Source organism: Triturus cristatus, chromosome 3_2 (genome assembly GCF_964204655.1).
Source record: "Triturus cristatus chromosome 3_2, aTriCri1.1, whole genome shotgun sequence".
In the NCBI taxonomy this organism is placed as follows: Eukaryota; Metazoa; Chordata; class Amphibia; order Caudata; family Salamandridae; genus Triturus; species Triturus cristatus.
In genome coordinates this window covers 903,258,459-903,275,336 of record NC_140584.1, presented here as the reverse complement: position 1 = coordinate 903,275,336, position 16,878 = coordinate 903,258,459, and the positions used below count along the sequence as shown (strand labels likewise).

The 16,878-nt window shown below is 45.4% G+C and overlaps 1 protein-coding gene across 1 annotated transcript in view; it reads left to right on the top strand.

Annotated features, from left to right (window-relative positions):
- Window positions 1–219: 219 nt before the first annotated feature.
- The window catches only part of LOC146858423 (multidrug and toxin extrusion protein 2-like), a 1,295,341-nt gene continuing 1,278,682 nt past the window's right edge, over window positions 220–16,878 (top strand). The window contains exon 1 of the mRNA XM_085649342.1: window positions 220–479. Within this exon, the coding sequence (XP_085505468.1) occupies window positions 303–479 (177 nt within the window). The 5' untranslated portion in view covers window positions 220–302. The remainder of the gene's footprint in view (window positions 480–16,878) is intronic.

Below are 16,878 nucleotides of genomic sequence, written 5' to 3'. Positions count from 1 at the left end.
TTTGACCAAAGAGGGCATGAAAAGCTGAACCTGGATCGTAATATCAAAGCTGTTCCAAACAAGGGCCCCAAAATACATTTGGCCCAGGGGGCCAAAAACCCTTAAAACATCCCTGCCTTCCAAAGTCGTGTGCCTTTGATGCCTACAGCAGATCGTTATGCAAAAAGTTAGTTCAGAAAGGAGGGGGAGGGGCATAACAAACATCACTGTACACCGAGCTGATGCGGTGTTTTACTGCTTCTTTCGCTCGAAGAGAGACGTTAAAAATCTTTTGATTTTAAGAGCTTCGCTGAATTTTCTACATGGATATTTTTGCCACCAGTGGAAATAACGCCGACAAAGTGGGCCTGGTGCCGACAGCTCCTGACTCGGAGACTCCCCGGTGCTGCTCTGCAGGGTGCGCGCGATGGCTGCCCGGGATCATCCCCACCGGCTGCCTGCAGGAAACCAAAGAGCTCGTGAAGCTCGGCGTGCCACTGGTAAGGAACAGCGCCCTCTGCTTCACTGGCGAAAGGAGATTGAATGAACTGGGTTGTACTTGTTCTTCTATGTCATTACTGTGCTGTATTCTGTTTAATATTGTTGTTACCTGTTAATTTTTTTATGTGTTTGTGTGTGGAGATATTTGATTGCAGTGTTCTGCTGCTTTGTTATTGAGCTGTTTAATAGCTGTTCTGTTTTAGTCGTTAATTTTTCTGTTAATATTGCGTTAGGTTGCTGAATTGTGTTTACATCCTGTGATTTGTTATACTGTGTTCTATTTATTAATAGTATGTGTTTTGTGTTGTATTGCTGTGTTATTCTGCTTCGTTGTGTGTGTTTTGTGTTGTGTAGTTGCATTAGGTGTCGTATTGTTAATTTGCTGCAGTTGTTTTGCAATTGTCATTTGTAATATCCCTCTCCCACTTTAGCCATGAAACAGTATTTTAATTGTATTTTATTTATAAGTTTCCAAGAGCAAAGAGTGCCTTAAAAAAATTTAACAGTCCAATTTAAACATTCCAACTTAGTAGTCTAGTGGTATTGTCACTATGAAACAAGGCGATGACTCCAGCATGGATGTCACTTAGGTGTCACTAAGAGTCGCAGCTGTGACTGATGACTTGCCCCTAGTCACCACTGGTACTGTATTTGCGACCCATAGCCTCAGAGGTAGCAAAATCAGAGGCAGCAGCATAGAAGAAGCGTGTCCTTATAGACATCGGTTGGGACTCCATTTTCCTTGTTTTATGAAGAAAATGTATTACAAAATAGTGATTAGAAACATATTATTCACTATTGGTGTAATAACAAATGGAGTACTATTAGCTGGAATGTGACCCTCCCTAGTGCCAGAGGAAAGTAAAAATATATATTTAAAAATGAATGTTGTGTACACGCAGGCAGGTGAGAGTGTGTTTATGTGAGAGAGTATGTGTGTCTGTGTAATTGTGTGTGATTGTTTGAGCATGTGTGTGTGAGTGAATGTAAAGGTCAAATGGCATGTGATGTCACTTCTACTACCCCTGGCATTTTGGTGAATTGATGTTCTTGGACTCCAAGTTCCAACTGTGGCTTGTCCACTCAAATAAATATCTCTGCACCAGATTATCTGTACATACCTGTTTATTTTTGCGTACCAAAATAGAAAGCACCCATGATGAGTCTAAACATTGGTATTAGGACTACGTGCCAAGTAAATCTGGGCCTGGTCCGGAAGCACTTGCTTTCTTTTTTACGTCTGACTTTACCCAAGACCTTTTAGTTCCCACAAACATTTCACTTCCAATATATCACTTCCTTTGTGAGCAATGCCCCTAAAATCGGGAACTCCATTCCAGTACATATCAGGACAAACTCCTACTTTCTTGGGTCTCATTCACGAGGAAATGATGCAGCGTGGCGCCACAAGCCATTTTGCTGAGCAGATCTGCATCATTTTAAAAGCACAGGGATGCTCCATATTTACAGCAATACAGCGCCTCCCTGTGCTCTCCCCTGCTCAGATGCCAAAGCAGGCACCCTTCCACAAATGTGCAAGGGTGCACACGTTGCAGGGATGATTGTTGTTGTGCAGGAAGGGACACCTTCCTGCACAAAAACATTGATGGCGTTTTCCTCTTTCTGTGTGCTGCAGAATGCAAACAGAAGTATTTTTCCTTGTTGCACCACTCTTACACCTCCCCTGAGGATGCGTAGGGTTATTGAAACGTTGTAAATCAGGTAATACAGCAGAATCCATGGGTGTTGCGTGGGAACACCCACAGCAACACCCATGGTATGCCCCTTTCACGCAAAGTAATGCGTGAACATGGGCCATATTTACAAGGCCATGAAAAGCCACACAGGGCGGCTTTGCGTGGGCTTATAAATATGGGCCAGCATCCTGCGCCGCCGGTGAGTCAAAAAAAGTGACGCACTGGCAGTGTAAGAGGCTTTTTAAATAAGCCCTCTGATCTTCAAGAGACAGCTAAAGGATCTCCTCCCCAACAAATATCTCAACTAGCAGGACATCTACCTCCCACACAACTCATTTCCCTCCACTGCTATTTATCTTCCTAATTCTGATATGTTTTGATTCAATTCAGTTTTACTGATTTTATGAGTGATCTGTTACGAACATGTAGTGATGTAAAGCACTCTGATACCATTGTGCTATATCAAACTATTAAATATAGAATACATAAATAAAATAAATACTTATTTAACCCCTTCTATGCTCATGACGGAATGATTCTGTCATGAGTACAAGTTCTAGTGTGCTCATGACGGAAGCATTCCGTCATGAGCACATTCTCAGGAAATCCCTCAGCTGCATACAGCAGAGGGATTTTCCATTTTTTTTGCCTGGGGAGGTGGGGAAGAGCTTCCCCAACCTCCCCAGGCATATTTTGGAATTTCATTGCAATGACGATCGCGCGCATTTCGCGCTATTGTCATTGCAACGAAATCGAAACTGAAACTTAGTTCCAGTTTCTCAGTTTTGGTGCTTGTGGGGCTATCTCAGCCCCTCAAGCACTGAAAAAGATGGGAGGGGTATCGTTGAAAGGGGAGAATCTCCCTTTTCCAATGGTACCCATCCCTTGTGGATACCCAATTGGGGTTCACCCCAGGAGGGTGATCCCCAAGCAGGTATCTACCCACTAGCACCAGGGAGGGGGCAGCAGCCCCTTGGGCAAGGTCCTTTGCTCCCCCATATTTTTATGTCGCAACAGTCTTTCTGCTCCCCTGTGGGGCAGATGGGGCAGTAGCCACCAATCTGCCCGCCCAGGGGCGGAATGCCCACTAGAAACCAGGGATAATTTTTTTATGGACGTTGGGAAAGGGGCTGCCCAAAAAGGGCATGACAATGCCCCCACCCCCCCAGAGAAATATAGGTATTTCTCCCCCCCACAGTAGCCACCAATCTTCCCCGGGGGACTTTGAAAGCCCACTAGGAACCAGGGATTTTTTTATTGACATTGGGGTCTGCCCAAAAAGGTCATGGCAATGCCCCCACACACCCAGAGAAATGTCAGTCTTTCTGTCTTCCCTGGGGGGCAGTAGCCCCCAATCTGCCCCCCTGGGGGCGGAAAGCCCACTAAAAACCAGGGACTATTTTTTTATTGACTTTGGGGTGGGTTCTGCCCAAAAAAGGCATGGCAATGTCCCCACCCCGAGAAATGTCAGTCTTTCTGACGCCCCAGGGGGCAGACGGGGGCAGTGGCACCCAATCTGCCCCAGGGGGGACAGAAAGCCTACTAGGAACCAGGGACTTTCTTTTTATTAACGTTGGAGTGGGGGTTGCCCAAAAAGGTGATGGCAATGCCCCCCCCCCCAGAGAAATGCAAGTCTTTCTGCCCCCCCGGGGGCAGATGGGGGCACTAGCCCCAATCTGTCCCCGGGGGGGGGGGCAGAAAGCCCACTAGAAATCTGGGATTGTTTATTTTGTTATTGACTTTGGGGTGGGGGCTGCCCAAAAAGGTCATGGCAATGCCCCCATACCCCCAGAGAAATGTCAGTCATTCTGCCCCCCCAGGGGCAGAAAGCTCACTAGAAACCAGGGACTTTTTTTATTGATATTGGGGTGGGGGCTGCCCAAAAAGGGCATGGAAATGCCCCACCCCACCATAAATTGCAACAGTCTTTCTGCTCCCCCCAGGGGCAGATGCGTCAATAGCCCCTGATCTGCCCCTGGGGGGGCAGAAAGTCCACTAGGCACCAGGGTATTTTTTTATAATGTAGGGGTGGGGGCTGCCCAGAATGGGTATGATAATGCCCCATCCCAAAAACAATTACAGCAGTCTTTCTGCCCCTCCCCGGAGGCATATTTGGGCAATAACCCTTATCTGCGCTCCGGAAGGAAGTAGAAAGCCCTCTAGGCCTCAGGATTTATTTTTTTATTCAGGGTTGAGGTCAGCCTGGAATGGGCATGCCAATGCCCACACCTCCCCAAATAAATGCCACAGTCTTTCTGCCTCCCCGAGGGCCGGATGAGGGCAGTGGACCCTGATCTGCCCCCTGTGGGGCATAAAGCCCACTAGGCACCAGCGATAATGCTGGCTTTTATATGCGTGGGGGTGGGGGCTGCCCAGAATGGGCATACCAATGCCTCCACCCCCAAAAAACAAAGCTACAGTCTTTTTGCTCCCCTTGGGGGCATATTGGGGCAACCCCCCCTGAACCTCCCCCAGGGCGGCAGAAAGCCCACTAGGCACAGACTTGTTTTTAGCAATGTGCCTTCCTGTGGATTTTGGGCCCTAGCGCAGCCGGCACATAGGGAAACCTAGCAAACCTGTATATATTTTTAAACTAGACACCAAGGGGATTCAGGATGGGGTGAATTGTGTGCCTCTCACCAGGTTATTTTACCCAGAATCCCTTGCAAACCTCAAACTTAGTTATAAAAAAAAGAATTCCTCACATTTCTTTGATGGAATGTTCTGGGATCTGCGTGGATCCACACAATTCAACCCACCCACATTCCCCAAAGTCTTCTGAGAAAAATGGTACCTCACTTGTATGGGTAGGCCTAGTGACCACGACAGGAAACGGCCCAAAACACAACATGGACACACCACATTTTCACAGTGAAAACTGACTCTTTTTTTGCAAAGTGCCTAGCTGTAGATTTTGAACCCTATCTCTGCCGGCACGTATGGAAACCTAGCAAACCTATACATTTTTGAAAACTAGACACCCAGGGAAATCCAGGATTAGGTGACTTGACTGGCTCTCATCAGTTTCTGTTACCCAGAATCCCTTGTAAACCTCAAAATGTGTCAAAAAAAGCACATGTTCCTCACATTCACATTCTGGGGAACTTTCTTTTCAAATTTCTGTGTGGGAAAGTTCTGGAATCTATGTGGATCCACAAATTTCCTACCACCCACCGTTCCCCCAGGTGTCCCAATAAAAATGTTACCTCACTCACGTGGGTTGGGCAAGTACCCGTGTCAGGCAAGGGCCCAAAACCAATTTAGGAGATATCAAAATGACCTATCACAAAACAACCTGGTTTTGCAAGGGCCGTCACCTGGGTTTTTGTCCACGGGCTCAGCGGCCTTCTTGGGAAACTTACCAAACCCAAATATTTCTAAAAACTAGACGCCCTGAGAGTCCAGTGAGATATGGCTTGCGTGGGTACCCCAACGTTTTCCTACCCAGAATGCCCTGCAAACCTCAAATTTAGCTGAAAAAAATTGATTTTTTCTCAAATTTCTGTGTGGGAGAGTTCTGGAATCTACGTGGATCCACAAATTTCCTACCACCCCGCATTCCCCCAGGTCTCTCGACAAAAATGATACCACACTTGTGTGGGTGGGTTAAGTACCCGCGACAGACAAGGGCCCAAAACGTATTGAGGAGACATCAACATTTCCTATCACAAAACAACCTGGTTTTGCAAGGGGGGTCACCTGGGTTTTTGGCCCCGGGCTCGGTGGCCATCTTGGAAAACTACCAAACCCACACATTTCTGAAAACTAAACACCCTAGGGAGCCCAGCGAGATATGGCTTGCTTGAGTCCCCCAACGTTTCCCTACTCAGAATGCCCCGAAAACCTCAAATTTAGGTGAAAAAATCACTTTTTTTCTCAAATTTCTGTGTGGGAAAATTCTGGAATCTACGTGGATCCACAAATTTCCTATCACCCAGCGTTTCCCCAGGTCTTCCGATAAAAATGATACATAACTCGCATGGGTGGGTGAAGTACCCGCGACACACAAGGGACCAAAAGGCGACATGAAAAAAGCCATCACAAAAACACCTGGTTTTGCAAAAGAGGTCATCTGGGTTTTTGGCCCCGGGCTCGGCGGCCATCTTGGAAAGCTACCAAACCCACACATTTCTGAAAACTGGACATCCTAGGGAGTCCAGCGAGGTATGGCTTGCGTGGAGCCCCCAACGTTTTCCTACCCAGAATTCCCTGGAAACCTCAAATTTAGCTGAAAAAAACCAAATTTTCCACATATTTTTTGGATGGAATCACTGTGCCGGCACAAATGTCCAACCCCACAGCGTTCCCCTCAGTCTCCCGAGTAAAATGATACCTCACTTGTGTGGGTGGGGCAAGGACCTGTGACTGGGAAGATCCCAAAACATAAGAAATAAGGGTATATCACCGAGAATTCTAAGCGCTACATGTAAAAAAAAAACGTTTTCGGCCAAATCTGCATTGGACACCCATACAAGTGAGGTATCATTTTACTCGGGACACTAAGGAGAATGCTGTGGGTAGGACATTTGTGCCGCCATGGTGATTCCGCAAAAATATGTGGAAAATGTGTTTTTGTCAGCTAAATCTGAGGTTTGCAGGGGATTCTGGATAGGGAAATGTTGGGGGATCTATGAAAGCCATACCTCATTGGACTCCCCAGGGTGTCTAGATTTTAGAAATGTGTGGGTTTGGTAGGTTTCCATAGATGGCGAGCCCGGGGTCAAAATCCCAGGTGCCCCCCCAAACTAGGTAGTTTTGTTATAGGTAATTTTGAAGTCTCCACAGTATGATTTGGGCCATTTCCTGTTGCAGCCACTATGCCTACCCACACAAGTGAGATACCATTATTATTGGGAGACCTGGCGGAACGCTGGGTGGTAGGAAATTTGTGTCAGACCAGTGATCCTACAACTTTCCCACACAGAAATGCGAGAATAAATAGATTTTTTCAACAAAATGTGAGGTTTGCAGGGGATTTTGGGTTGGGGGACCCACGCAAGCCATACCTTGCTGGACTGCCCCGGGAGTCTAGTTTTCAGAAATGTGTGTGTTTGGTAGGTTTCCCTAGGTGGCCGGCGAGCCCGGGGACAAAAACTCACAGGAACCTCCTTGCAAAACCAGGTTGTTTTGTGACAGGTAATTTTGATGTCGCCTCAATAGGTTTAGGGCACTTGCCTGTCACAGATACCTGACCCACCCACGCGAGTGAGGAACCATTTTTATTGGGAGACCTGGGGGAATGCTGTGTAGAAGTAAATTTGTGGATCCACGCACATTCCAGAACTTTCTCACACAGAAATGTGGGAAAAAGTGTTTTTTTCAGCGAAATCTGAGATTTGCAGGGGATTCTCAGTAGGGAAATGTTTGGGGACCCACGCAAACCATACCTTGATGGACTCCCCAGGGTGTCTAGTTTTCAGATATGTGTGGGTTTGTAAGAATGGGACCCCCCCTTACAAAACCAGGTTGTTTTGTGATAGGTAATTTTGAAGTCACCTCAACAGGTTTTGGGCCCTTGCCTATCGCGGGTACTTGACCCACTCACACAAGTGAAATACCATTTTTCTCTGAAGACTTTGGGAAATGCGGGCTGGGTGGAATTTTGTGGATCCACACAGATTACAGAACTTTCCACCACAGAAACATAAGGAAAATGTTTTTTTTGACAAATGTTGAGGTTTGCAAGGGATTCTGGGTAAAAGAACTATGTGAGAGCCAGACAAGTCGCCCCATCCTGGATTCCCCTTGGTATCTAGTTTTAAAAAATGTATAGGTTTGCTAGGTTCCCTAGGTGCCGGCAGAGCTAGGGTTCAAAATCTATAGCAAGGCACTTTGCAAAACAAGGGGCCGTTTTCACTGTGAAAATGTGTTGTGTCCACGTTGCATTTTGGGCCGTTTCCTGATGCTGGCACTAGGCCTACCCACACAAGTGAGGTACCATTTTTTTAGGAAGACTTTGGGGAACTCAGGGTGGGTGAAATTCTGTGGATCCACGCAGATTCCAGAACTTTCTACCACAGAAATGTGAGGAAAATGTGTTTTTATTTTGGACAAATGTTTAAGTTTTCAAGTGATTCTGGGAAACAGAGCCTGGTGTGAGCCAGTCAAGTCACCCTATCCTGGATTCCCCTGGGTGTGTAGTTTTCAAAAATGTATAGGTATGCTAGGTTACCTTAGGTGCCGCCAGAGCTAGGGCTCAAAATCTGCAGCTAGGCACTTTGTAAAAAAATGGTGCCTTTTCACTGTGAAAATGTGGTGTGTCCACATTGCGTTTGGGTCCGTTTCCTGTCGCGGGCACTAGGCCTACCCACACAAGTGGGGTACCATTTTTCTTGGAAGACTTTGGGGAACGCGGGTGGGTGGAATTTTGCGGATCCACGCAGATTCCAGAACTTTCCATCACAGAAATGTAACCGCCAGTCAAGTCACCCCATCCTGGATTTCCATCGGTGTCTAGTTTTAAAAAATGTATAGGTTTGCTAGGTTTCCCTTGTTACTGGCAGAGTTAGAGTTCAAAATCTAGAGCTAGGCACTTTGCAATAAAAGGGTCCGTTTTAACTGTGAAAATGTGGTTTGTGCACGTTGTGTTTTGGGCCGTTTCCTGTTGTGGGCCCTAGGCCTACCCACACAAGTGAGATACCATTGTTCTCGGAAGACTTTGGGGAATGCTGGGTGGGTGGAATTTTGTGGATTCACACAGATTACAGAACTTTCCGCCACGGAAATGTGAGGAAAATGTGTTTTATTTGACAAATATTTAGGTTTGCAAGGGATTCTGGGTAACAGAACCTGGTGAGAGCCAGTCCAGTCACCCCATCCTGGATTTCCCTGGGTATCTAGTTTTAAAAATGTTATATATTTGCTAGGTTTCCCTAGGTGCTGGCAGAGTTAGGGTTCAAAATCTAGAGCCAGGCACTTTGCAATAAAAGGGTTAGTTTTCACTGTGAAAATGTGGTTTGTCCACGTTGCTTTTTAGGCCGTTTCCTGTCGCGGGCCCTAGGCCTACCCACACAAGTGAGGTACCATTTTTCTTGGAAGACTTTGCGGAATGCGGGGTGGGTTCAATTTTGTGGATCTACACAGATTCCAGAACTTTCCACCACAGAAAATGAGCAAGATGTGGTTTTTTTGTACACATTTTTAGGTTTGCAAGGGATTCTGGGTAATAGAACCTGATGAGAGCCAGTCAAGTCACACCATTCTGGATTCCCCTGGGTGTTTAGTTTTCAAAAATGGATAGGTTTGCTAGGTTTCCCTAGGTGCTGCCAGAGCTAGGGTTCAAAATCTGCAGCTAGGCACTTTGTAAAAAAAGGGTGCCTTCCCACTGTGAAAATGTGGTGTTTCCACATTGGTTTGGGGCCGTTTCCTGTCGCGGGCACTAGGCCTACCCACACAAGTGAGGTACCATTTTCCTCGGAAGACTTTGGGGAACGCGGGGTGGGTGGAGTTTTGTGGATCCATTCAGATTCCAGAACTTTCCACCACAGAAATGTGAGGAAAATTGTTTTTTTGATAAATTCTTAGGCTTGCAAGGGATTCTGTGTAACAGAACCTGGTGAGAGCCAGTCAAGTCACCCCATCCTGGATTACCCTGGGTGTCTAGTTTTCGAAAATATATAGGTTTGCTAGGTTTCCCTAGGTGCTGGCAGAGTTAGGGTACAAAATCTAGAGCTAGTCACTTTGCAAAAATAGGGTTCGTTTTCACTGTGAAAATGTGGTGTGTGCACGTTGCGTTTTGGACCGCTTCCTGTTGTGGGCCCTATGTCTACTCACACAAGTGTGGTACCATTTTTCTCGGAAGACATTGGTGAATGCGGGGTGGGTGGAATTTTGTGGATCCATACAGATTCCAGAACTTTCCACCACAGAAAATGTGTTTTGTTTGACAAATGTTTAGGTTTGCAAGGGATTCTGGATAACAGAACCTGGATAGACCCAGTCAAGTCACCCCATCCTGGTTTCCCCTGGGTGTCTAGTTTTCAAAAATGTATAAGTTTGCTAGGTTTCCATAGGTGCTGGCAGAGTTATGGTTCAAAATCTAGAGCTGGGCACTTTGCAAAAAAAGGGTCAGTTTTCACTGTGAAAATGTGGTGTGTCCACGTTGTGTTTTGGGCTGTTTCCTGTTGCTGGCCCTAGGCCTACCCACACAATTGAGGTACCATTTTTCTTTAAAGACTTTGGGGAACGCGGGGTGGGTGGAATGTTGTGGATCCACGCAGATTCCAGAGTTTTACACCACAGAAATGAGAGGAAAATGTGGTTTTTCTGACAATTTTTTAGGTTTGCAAGGGATTCTTGGTAACAGAACCTGGTGAGAGGCAGTCAAGTCACCCCATCCTGGATTTCTCTGTGTGTCTAGTTTTCAAAAATGTATAGGTTTGCTAGGTTTCCCTAGGTGCCGGCAGAGCTAGGGTTCAAAATCTACAGCTAGGCTCTTTGCAAAAAAAGGATAATTTTTCATTGAGAAAATGTGGTGTGTTCACGTTGCGTTTTGTGCCGTTTCCTGTCGTGGGCACAATGCCTACCCGCACAATTGAGGTACCATTTTTATCGGGAGACTTAGGGTAATTCAAGTTTGTAAAGCAACTGTTATTACCTATTGACTTGTGATGCATTTCTGCCTTCCAAATGAAAGAAAATGTGTAAAAAAGAAGTCATTTTGAAAAATGACCGATAATTCTCATGCTAGTATGAGTATTCCCAATTTCGGAAATGTGCAAATATCTACTGTTTCTAAACTCTATATTTGTTCTCATTTCAAAATACATAGGTGTCTTTCATACCGATTTTTCCATGTATACATTTTGCCATAAAAATTGCTTTATTCCCGGTACATAATAAAAAACCATTCCAAGTTGCTGCTCAGTTTTTGGCTCTGGGTTCGTCGGGTTCTTGGTGAACCTACAAGTCCTATATATCCCCACAGCCAGTAAGGTCTAGTGGATGTAACGGTATACTGCTTTCAAAGAGCTGTCATAATTAGAATAAGTTACAGGTGAAAACATTGATACAAAAGGCTGTTTTTTTCAACCAATTTTCAATTTTTCCTATATTCAACAGTTGGGTCTATAAAGAAACCTTGAAGGATCCACACAAATGACCCCTTGCTGAATTCAGAATTGTATCTACTTTTGTAAAATGCATAGCTTTCCAGGATCCATTATTGCTTTCATACCCAATTCTACCATTAACTGGAAAGAGGTTGAAAACACAAAAAATAGCAAAAATAGGCTACGTCCCAGAAAAATGCCAAAACTGTGTAAAAAATGTTGGTTTTCTGACAAAAGTCTGCTTGTCCCTGAAAGCTGCGAAGATGGTGATTTCAGCACCACAACCCCTTTTTTGATACCATTTGCAGGGAAAAAAACAGACACTTTCATCTGTAGCCCTTTTTTTCAAAAACAAAACGAAATGTACCTGTATTTTGGCTAATTTCTGGGTCCCCTCCAGGGGAAAACACAAACCCTGGGTACCTTTAGAATCCCCATGATGTTGGAAAAAATGATGCACATTTGGCATGGATATCTTATGTGGTCAAAAAGTTACAGGGGCCTAAGCGCGAACTACCCCAAATAGCCAAAAAAAGGCTTAGCACGGGGGATGGGGGTGGGAGAAGGCCTAGCAGCAAAGGGGTTAAAGGGGTTTACATCCAGCCCTCGTCATCCATTCATTTGTTATGTATTTACATTTTTCTTCTGCAGACTGCAGCATATAACATGGGGCAATGTGTCAGCCTACTTCAGCTATTGGCTAATCGCACTTGGAGTGACAACATTCTGCCCTTTCATAAGTGCAACTTGCACACTCAAAACAGTTGCCTTTGAGGCTAGGGACTACAATGGCAAAGCGTGCATTTTGGGGCCAAAACTATATTTTGTGTTGTCTTTTCTATGCGTTTGTTAGTGCTCGAATATGAGCCTGAGTCAAAAAATGCTCTCCTACATTTTTTTACCTGATGGACTAGACCCAGGTTGGCTGCTTCCTGAAATCAGTTAATAAATAACCTTGATCTAGTGATCTCCGCTTAATTGTTGAAACTTGATTAATTTCCAAGATTTTTTCATTTACATTACAGAAACTAAACATATTTATTTATTATTCTAGTACTAACAATACCCAATATTAACAAATGCAGAATTAGAACTGTTTAAGCAGTTGTTCACCAGCCACCTCAACCTTCATGCTGCAATAGCATATGGGTTATGTGTGTATGGAGAAAATACTGTTATACAGAAAAGAGGTACAGTAATGCCCCTACCAGAATCCCTACTTCTGGAACTGAGTTTTAGAGCATTACAGAAATGGGCAAATAAAAGGTAACATGAAACCATATCGATACAGCCTGCAAGCATGTATGGCAGGTGTCTCCAACCTGTTGAACACGAGCTACCAGTCACTCACAGACACTTTCAGAGTTTCTCAAAGTCTTAAGTTCATTTTTAAATAGGCACAGGGTCACAGTTTCCTTGTAAAGTTAAGGTAAGCCTATGTTTGTTTTACATTATTTTCACCAGGCTGCAAATAGCAGGGCCTGATAATAAGCAGTGCTTGAGTTAGATTTATGCTCGAGTCAGGATTAGAACCCAGGAAGGGGCACAGATGTGAAGAACTGAAGCCCTGAGGTATTTAATTACCATTTTAATAAAAGTCCTTGCCAACTCAACATTAGAGCTGAGAACAAAATGATGTTTCTGAATGCTTTTAAATGGGAGAAGATAAAAAGTAAGAGTGAACTTAATCATAAAAAATCTTCATTTTAATTTTCTCCCATTTCAAAACGGTCACATTTACAAACAGCAGGGCTCTTGCTACCTGTGGGCAGTAGAAACTGTGCCATATTTATAAATGAAAAATACAGTAACTTTTTGAATGAGAGAAATTTAAATTGAAGAAAACAATTTCTAGGAAATATTGTCTTAATGTTTTTCCTCCACTTTTAATTACACTAATTATGTCTTAATACTTTATGAAGCATGTCTCTTCTCTTTAAATTCCTCCCATTTAAACAAATGGCTTTGCTTTTCTGTCCTTTTGGCCAGGTCTCTACAGGCCACTGGGTACAAAACGCCTGCTGTTTGTAGATGTGACACTTTGAAATGGGAGAATTTTTTAATTATTAGTTTTATGGAGTCCATATAACCATAAAGTTAACTCTTCAGTTTAAGTTTTTCCTATTTCAAAGTGTTGTATTTACACACATAGCAGGCAGTTTGCTCCCACAGGCTGATAGAAATTGTGTCATATTTATAATTGAAAAATATTTCTTTAATGAGAAGAGAATTTAAAAGCCCACAAAAATGTTACATATTATGAACGTTTTTGCAGAATATTTTTCTGCACTTTACATTTCTCCCGTTAGACCTGTCATCAGGGCCAGACTGGGAACCGAAACCGGCCCTTGCAAACTGCTCGGCAGACCCCCTTGGGGAGGTTGGAGGTGCGGCTGAACTTTTTGCAAGGGGCGGTTTCGGACGATTTTGTTACATGGGGCCAATATTGCCGGCCCGGTAACAAAAACTGCCCCAAGGGTCCAAAAACAGGCCCCAACCCTGGCGGCCGACCGGGGAAATGCCCGGTGTCCGCTATGGCCAGTCCAGACATGCCTGTCATCCATAGGGTGGTCTTCCTTCAAACCTTTTGCCTGCTTACTTCCACTTTTTGCTGTATCTTTTTTTGGCCTTAGGACTCAGAGCCCTTTACCTCTACTGACCAGTGCTAAAGCATATGTGCTTCTCCTCTAAACATGGTGACATTGGTATATACCTGATTGACATATTTAGTTTACCTAAAAGTCTCTTGTAAAGTGGAGTGGTATACCATATTCCCAGCGCCTGTAATCTAAATGCTACTAGTGGGCCTGCAGCACTGGTTGTGCTACCCACACAATTAGTGTTTCAAACCTATCTCAGGCCTACCATTGCAGGGACTGTGTGTGCAGTTTATTGCCACTTCGACTTGGAATTTAAAAACACTAGCAAAGCCATAAATTCCCCTTTTATCAGACATTAGTCACACCTGAGGTAGGCCCAAGGTAGCCCTTAGGGCATGGTGCAGTGTAACTAAAAGGTAAGACATGTACTTCTAAGTTTTACATATCCTGGTAGTGGCAAACAGCAAAATTCATTTTGAGGCCTACCCCTCTCATATGCTAGCATTGGAAATTCCTTAAAACACTTTTAAGCTGAAATTCCTGAATAAAGAAAGGAGTAGCTGTATAATGTTTTATATCTTTGGAATGGTACTGATAAATCCTCTTTAGTTTTACAGTTGGATTTAACATGACTGTTTTAGAAATGTTACTTTTGGAAAGTGGTCATTTCCCTGTTCTTACTGCTCTGTGTGCCTTTCAGCATGCCTCCAATACATGTCTGGTGTGGGAGACAGCTACTCCTTGTGCATTCCCTCCAGAAAGCCACAAACACAGGAAGGGTGGGTGTGACAGAGAACTTATCTGCTTTCATCTACATTCTGATATCTCATCCTGAGCAGAAAGAGGGAGGGGGCTGACACTAATACCTGAATAGGCAGTGGCATGTGTCCCCACAAAGGGCTGATTACCCCCACAGATATCCTAGCAGGCAGGGATGGGATGAAAGGAGGCCTGTGCAATTCAAGGGCCTTATTTGAAGTCACCCCCACTTCAAAGGCACCTTTGTGTATAATTCCTTGGGCTCCTACCCCACCAAGACAGTACACTACTGGACCTGTGAAGAACTCTGCCATGAGTAAAGACTGCTGTTCCACAAGGATGACGACACTGCTTGACCTACTGTTCTGAAGGACCTGCTTCTCTGTTTTGCTGAGCTACCATGCTGCCTGCTGATCTCTGCCCTGCTGAGGACAAGTACTGGTCCCATCTCACTTGAACCCAGAGAGAATCCAAGGGCTTGCTGGCTTGCCCCCTGTTCTGAAGTCTCTGGGGCTATCAAAGACTTCCTGCAACTCTTCAACAACACCTGGATTCTTCCATGTGTGAGTCCTGCTCTTCTAAGTGACTCTCTTCAGTCGTGGCTGGCTTGGACAGCTTGATTTCTGCTGTCCAGAACCATCAACATCAATGCAGTGACAATTTTGTACTGAACGTAACCAACTCCATCTTGTCTGCCCACCTTTCTCGAAATAACATTCTTGACCAGAGCCAGAATGGATTTAGTGCACAACACAGCACCGAAACTGCACTGCTCTTTATGACCGAGCACTTGCGTACGGTGCTGGATGCTGGGCAGACAGCGGCGCTCCTTTTGTTAGATCTGAGCGCCGCGTTTGACACGGTGTCTCACGACATTCTGATCCAGCGCTTGGAGGGAGTGGGAATTGAGGGGACTGCTCTCCAATGGTTTCGCTCCTTCCTCTCGGACCGGTCTTTTAAAGTAGCCATTCCACCTTGTCAGTCCCCTTTCCATCCATTGGGGCTGGTGGTTCCGCAGGGCTCTGCGTTGAGCCCCACTCTGTTTAACCTATATGTGAAACCGCTGGCTGCAGTTGTCAGACAATGTGGCCTAACCATGACATCGTACGCCGACGACACGCAGCTGGCGGTGACACTCAGCGGTGACCCCGAGGTGAACGCTCCCAGATTCCGTGCAGGACTCATAGCCGTGGCAAATTGGATGCGAACTAACTCTTTGCAGTTAAATGCCAAAAAAACCGAGGTCCTGATATTAGGAAAGCAGGCGGAGCTCTGGGGAGACCAGTGGTGGCCTCCAGAATTGGGGGTGACTCCCATCCCAGCTGCCGAAGTTAAGAACTTGGGGGTTTGGCTGGATCCCACACTCTCTTTCACCAGCCACACGAAGAAGGTTGCAGCTACCTGTTATGGTATTCTGCGAGGGCTGAGACCGGTCCTCAAATTCTTCGACCCCTCTACTCGGCAACTGGTGGTCCAAGCCTCCATTCTTTCTCGGCTGGACTATGGGAGTGCGCTGCTGCTTGGAGTGAATCAGGCGGAGGCTACCAGATTGCAAAGGGTGCAGAATGCCGCGGCGCGAGCCATCGTTGGCCTGCCTAGACAGTGCTCTGTCTCTGAAGTTTTGACCTCTCTCCACTGGCTGCCGGTCAGACAGAGAATTAAATTCAAGGCTCTGTGCCTGACATTTAAAATCTTGAAGCTTTCCTCCCCTCCAGCCCTTGCTAAGCTTGTTTCCTCCTATGTTCCTACGCGGTCCCTTAGATCGGAATCTCTCCATCTGGCGGTTAATACACGGTTTAGACTGAGTAGGATGGGAGGTCGCTCTTTTCGAGTATTAGCGGCAGGATTATGGAATTCTCTCCCTGTCCATATTCGAGCCTTGAACAATCTTACTTCCTTTAGGCGCGCCATAAAAACTTTTTTGTTCGCAACCACTGACTGATTCCCTCCTTTTCCTTCCCAGCATCGATTTGTTGTGTTGTGGTACCTGATCAGGCGCCGGGACGCCCCTTGGCTGGGGCAGCTGTGCGCCTTATAAAAACTACTAACATAACATAACATAACATAACATTGCCATTCGACACAGGAGCCGATCAATGACATCGCCTCGGCAGACTGTGCAGCTCGACGCTGATGGACAGCACAGCCTGACTGCAACGCAGCATCTCCATTGTAAAGTAGTTTAGTGCTGAAGCCTTTATTGACTGAATGGATCAGCCCAACGCTTCGACACCATAAACGGGATCGAGGACAAAGCATCGCCTCCTGGACTCCTTGCATCGAGTCTTTGAC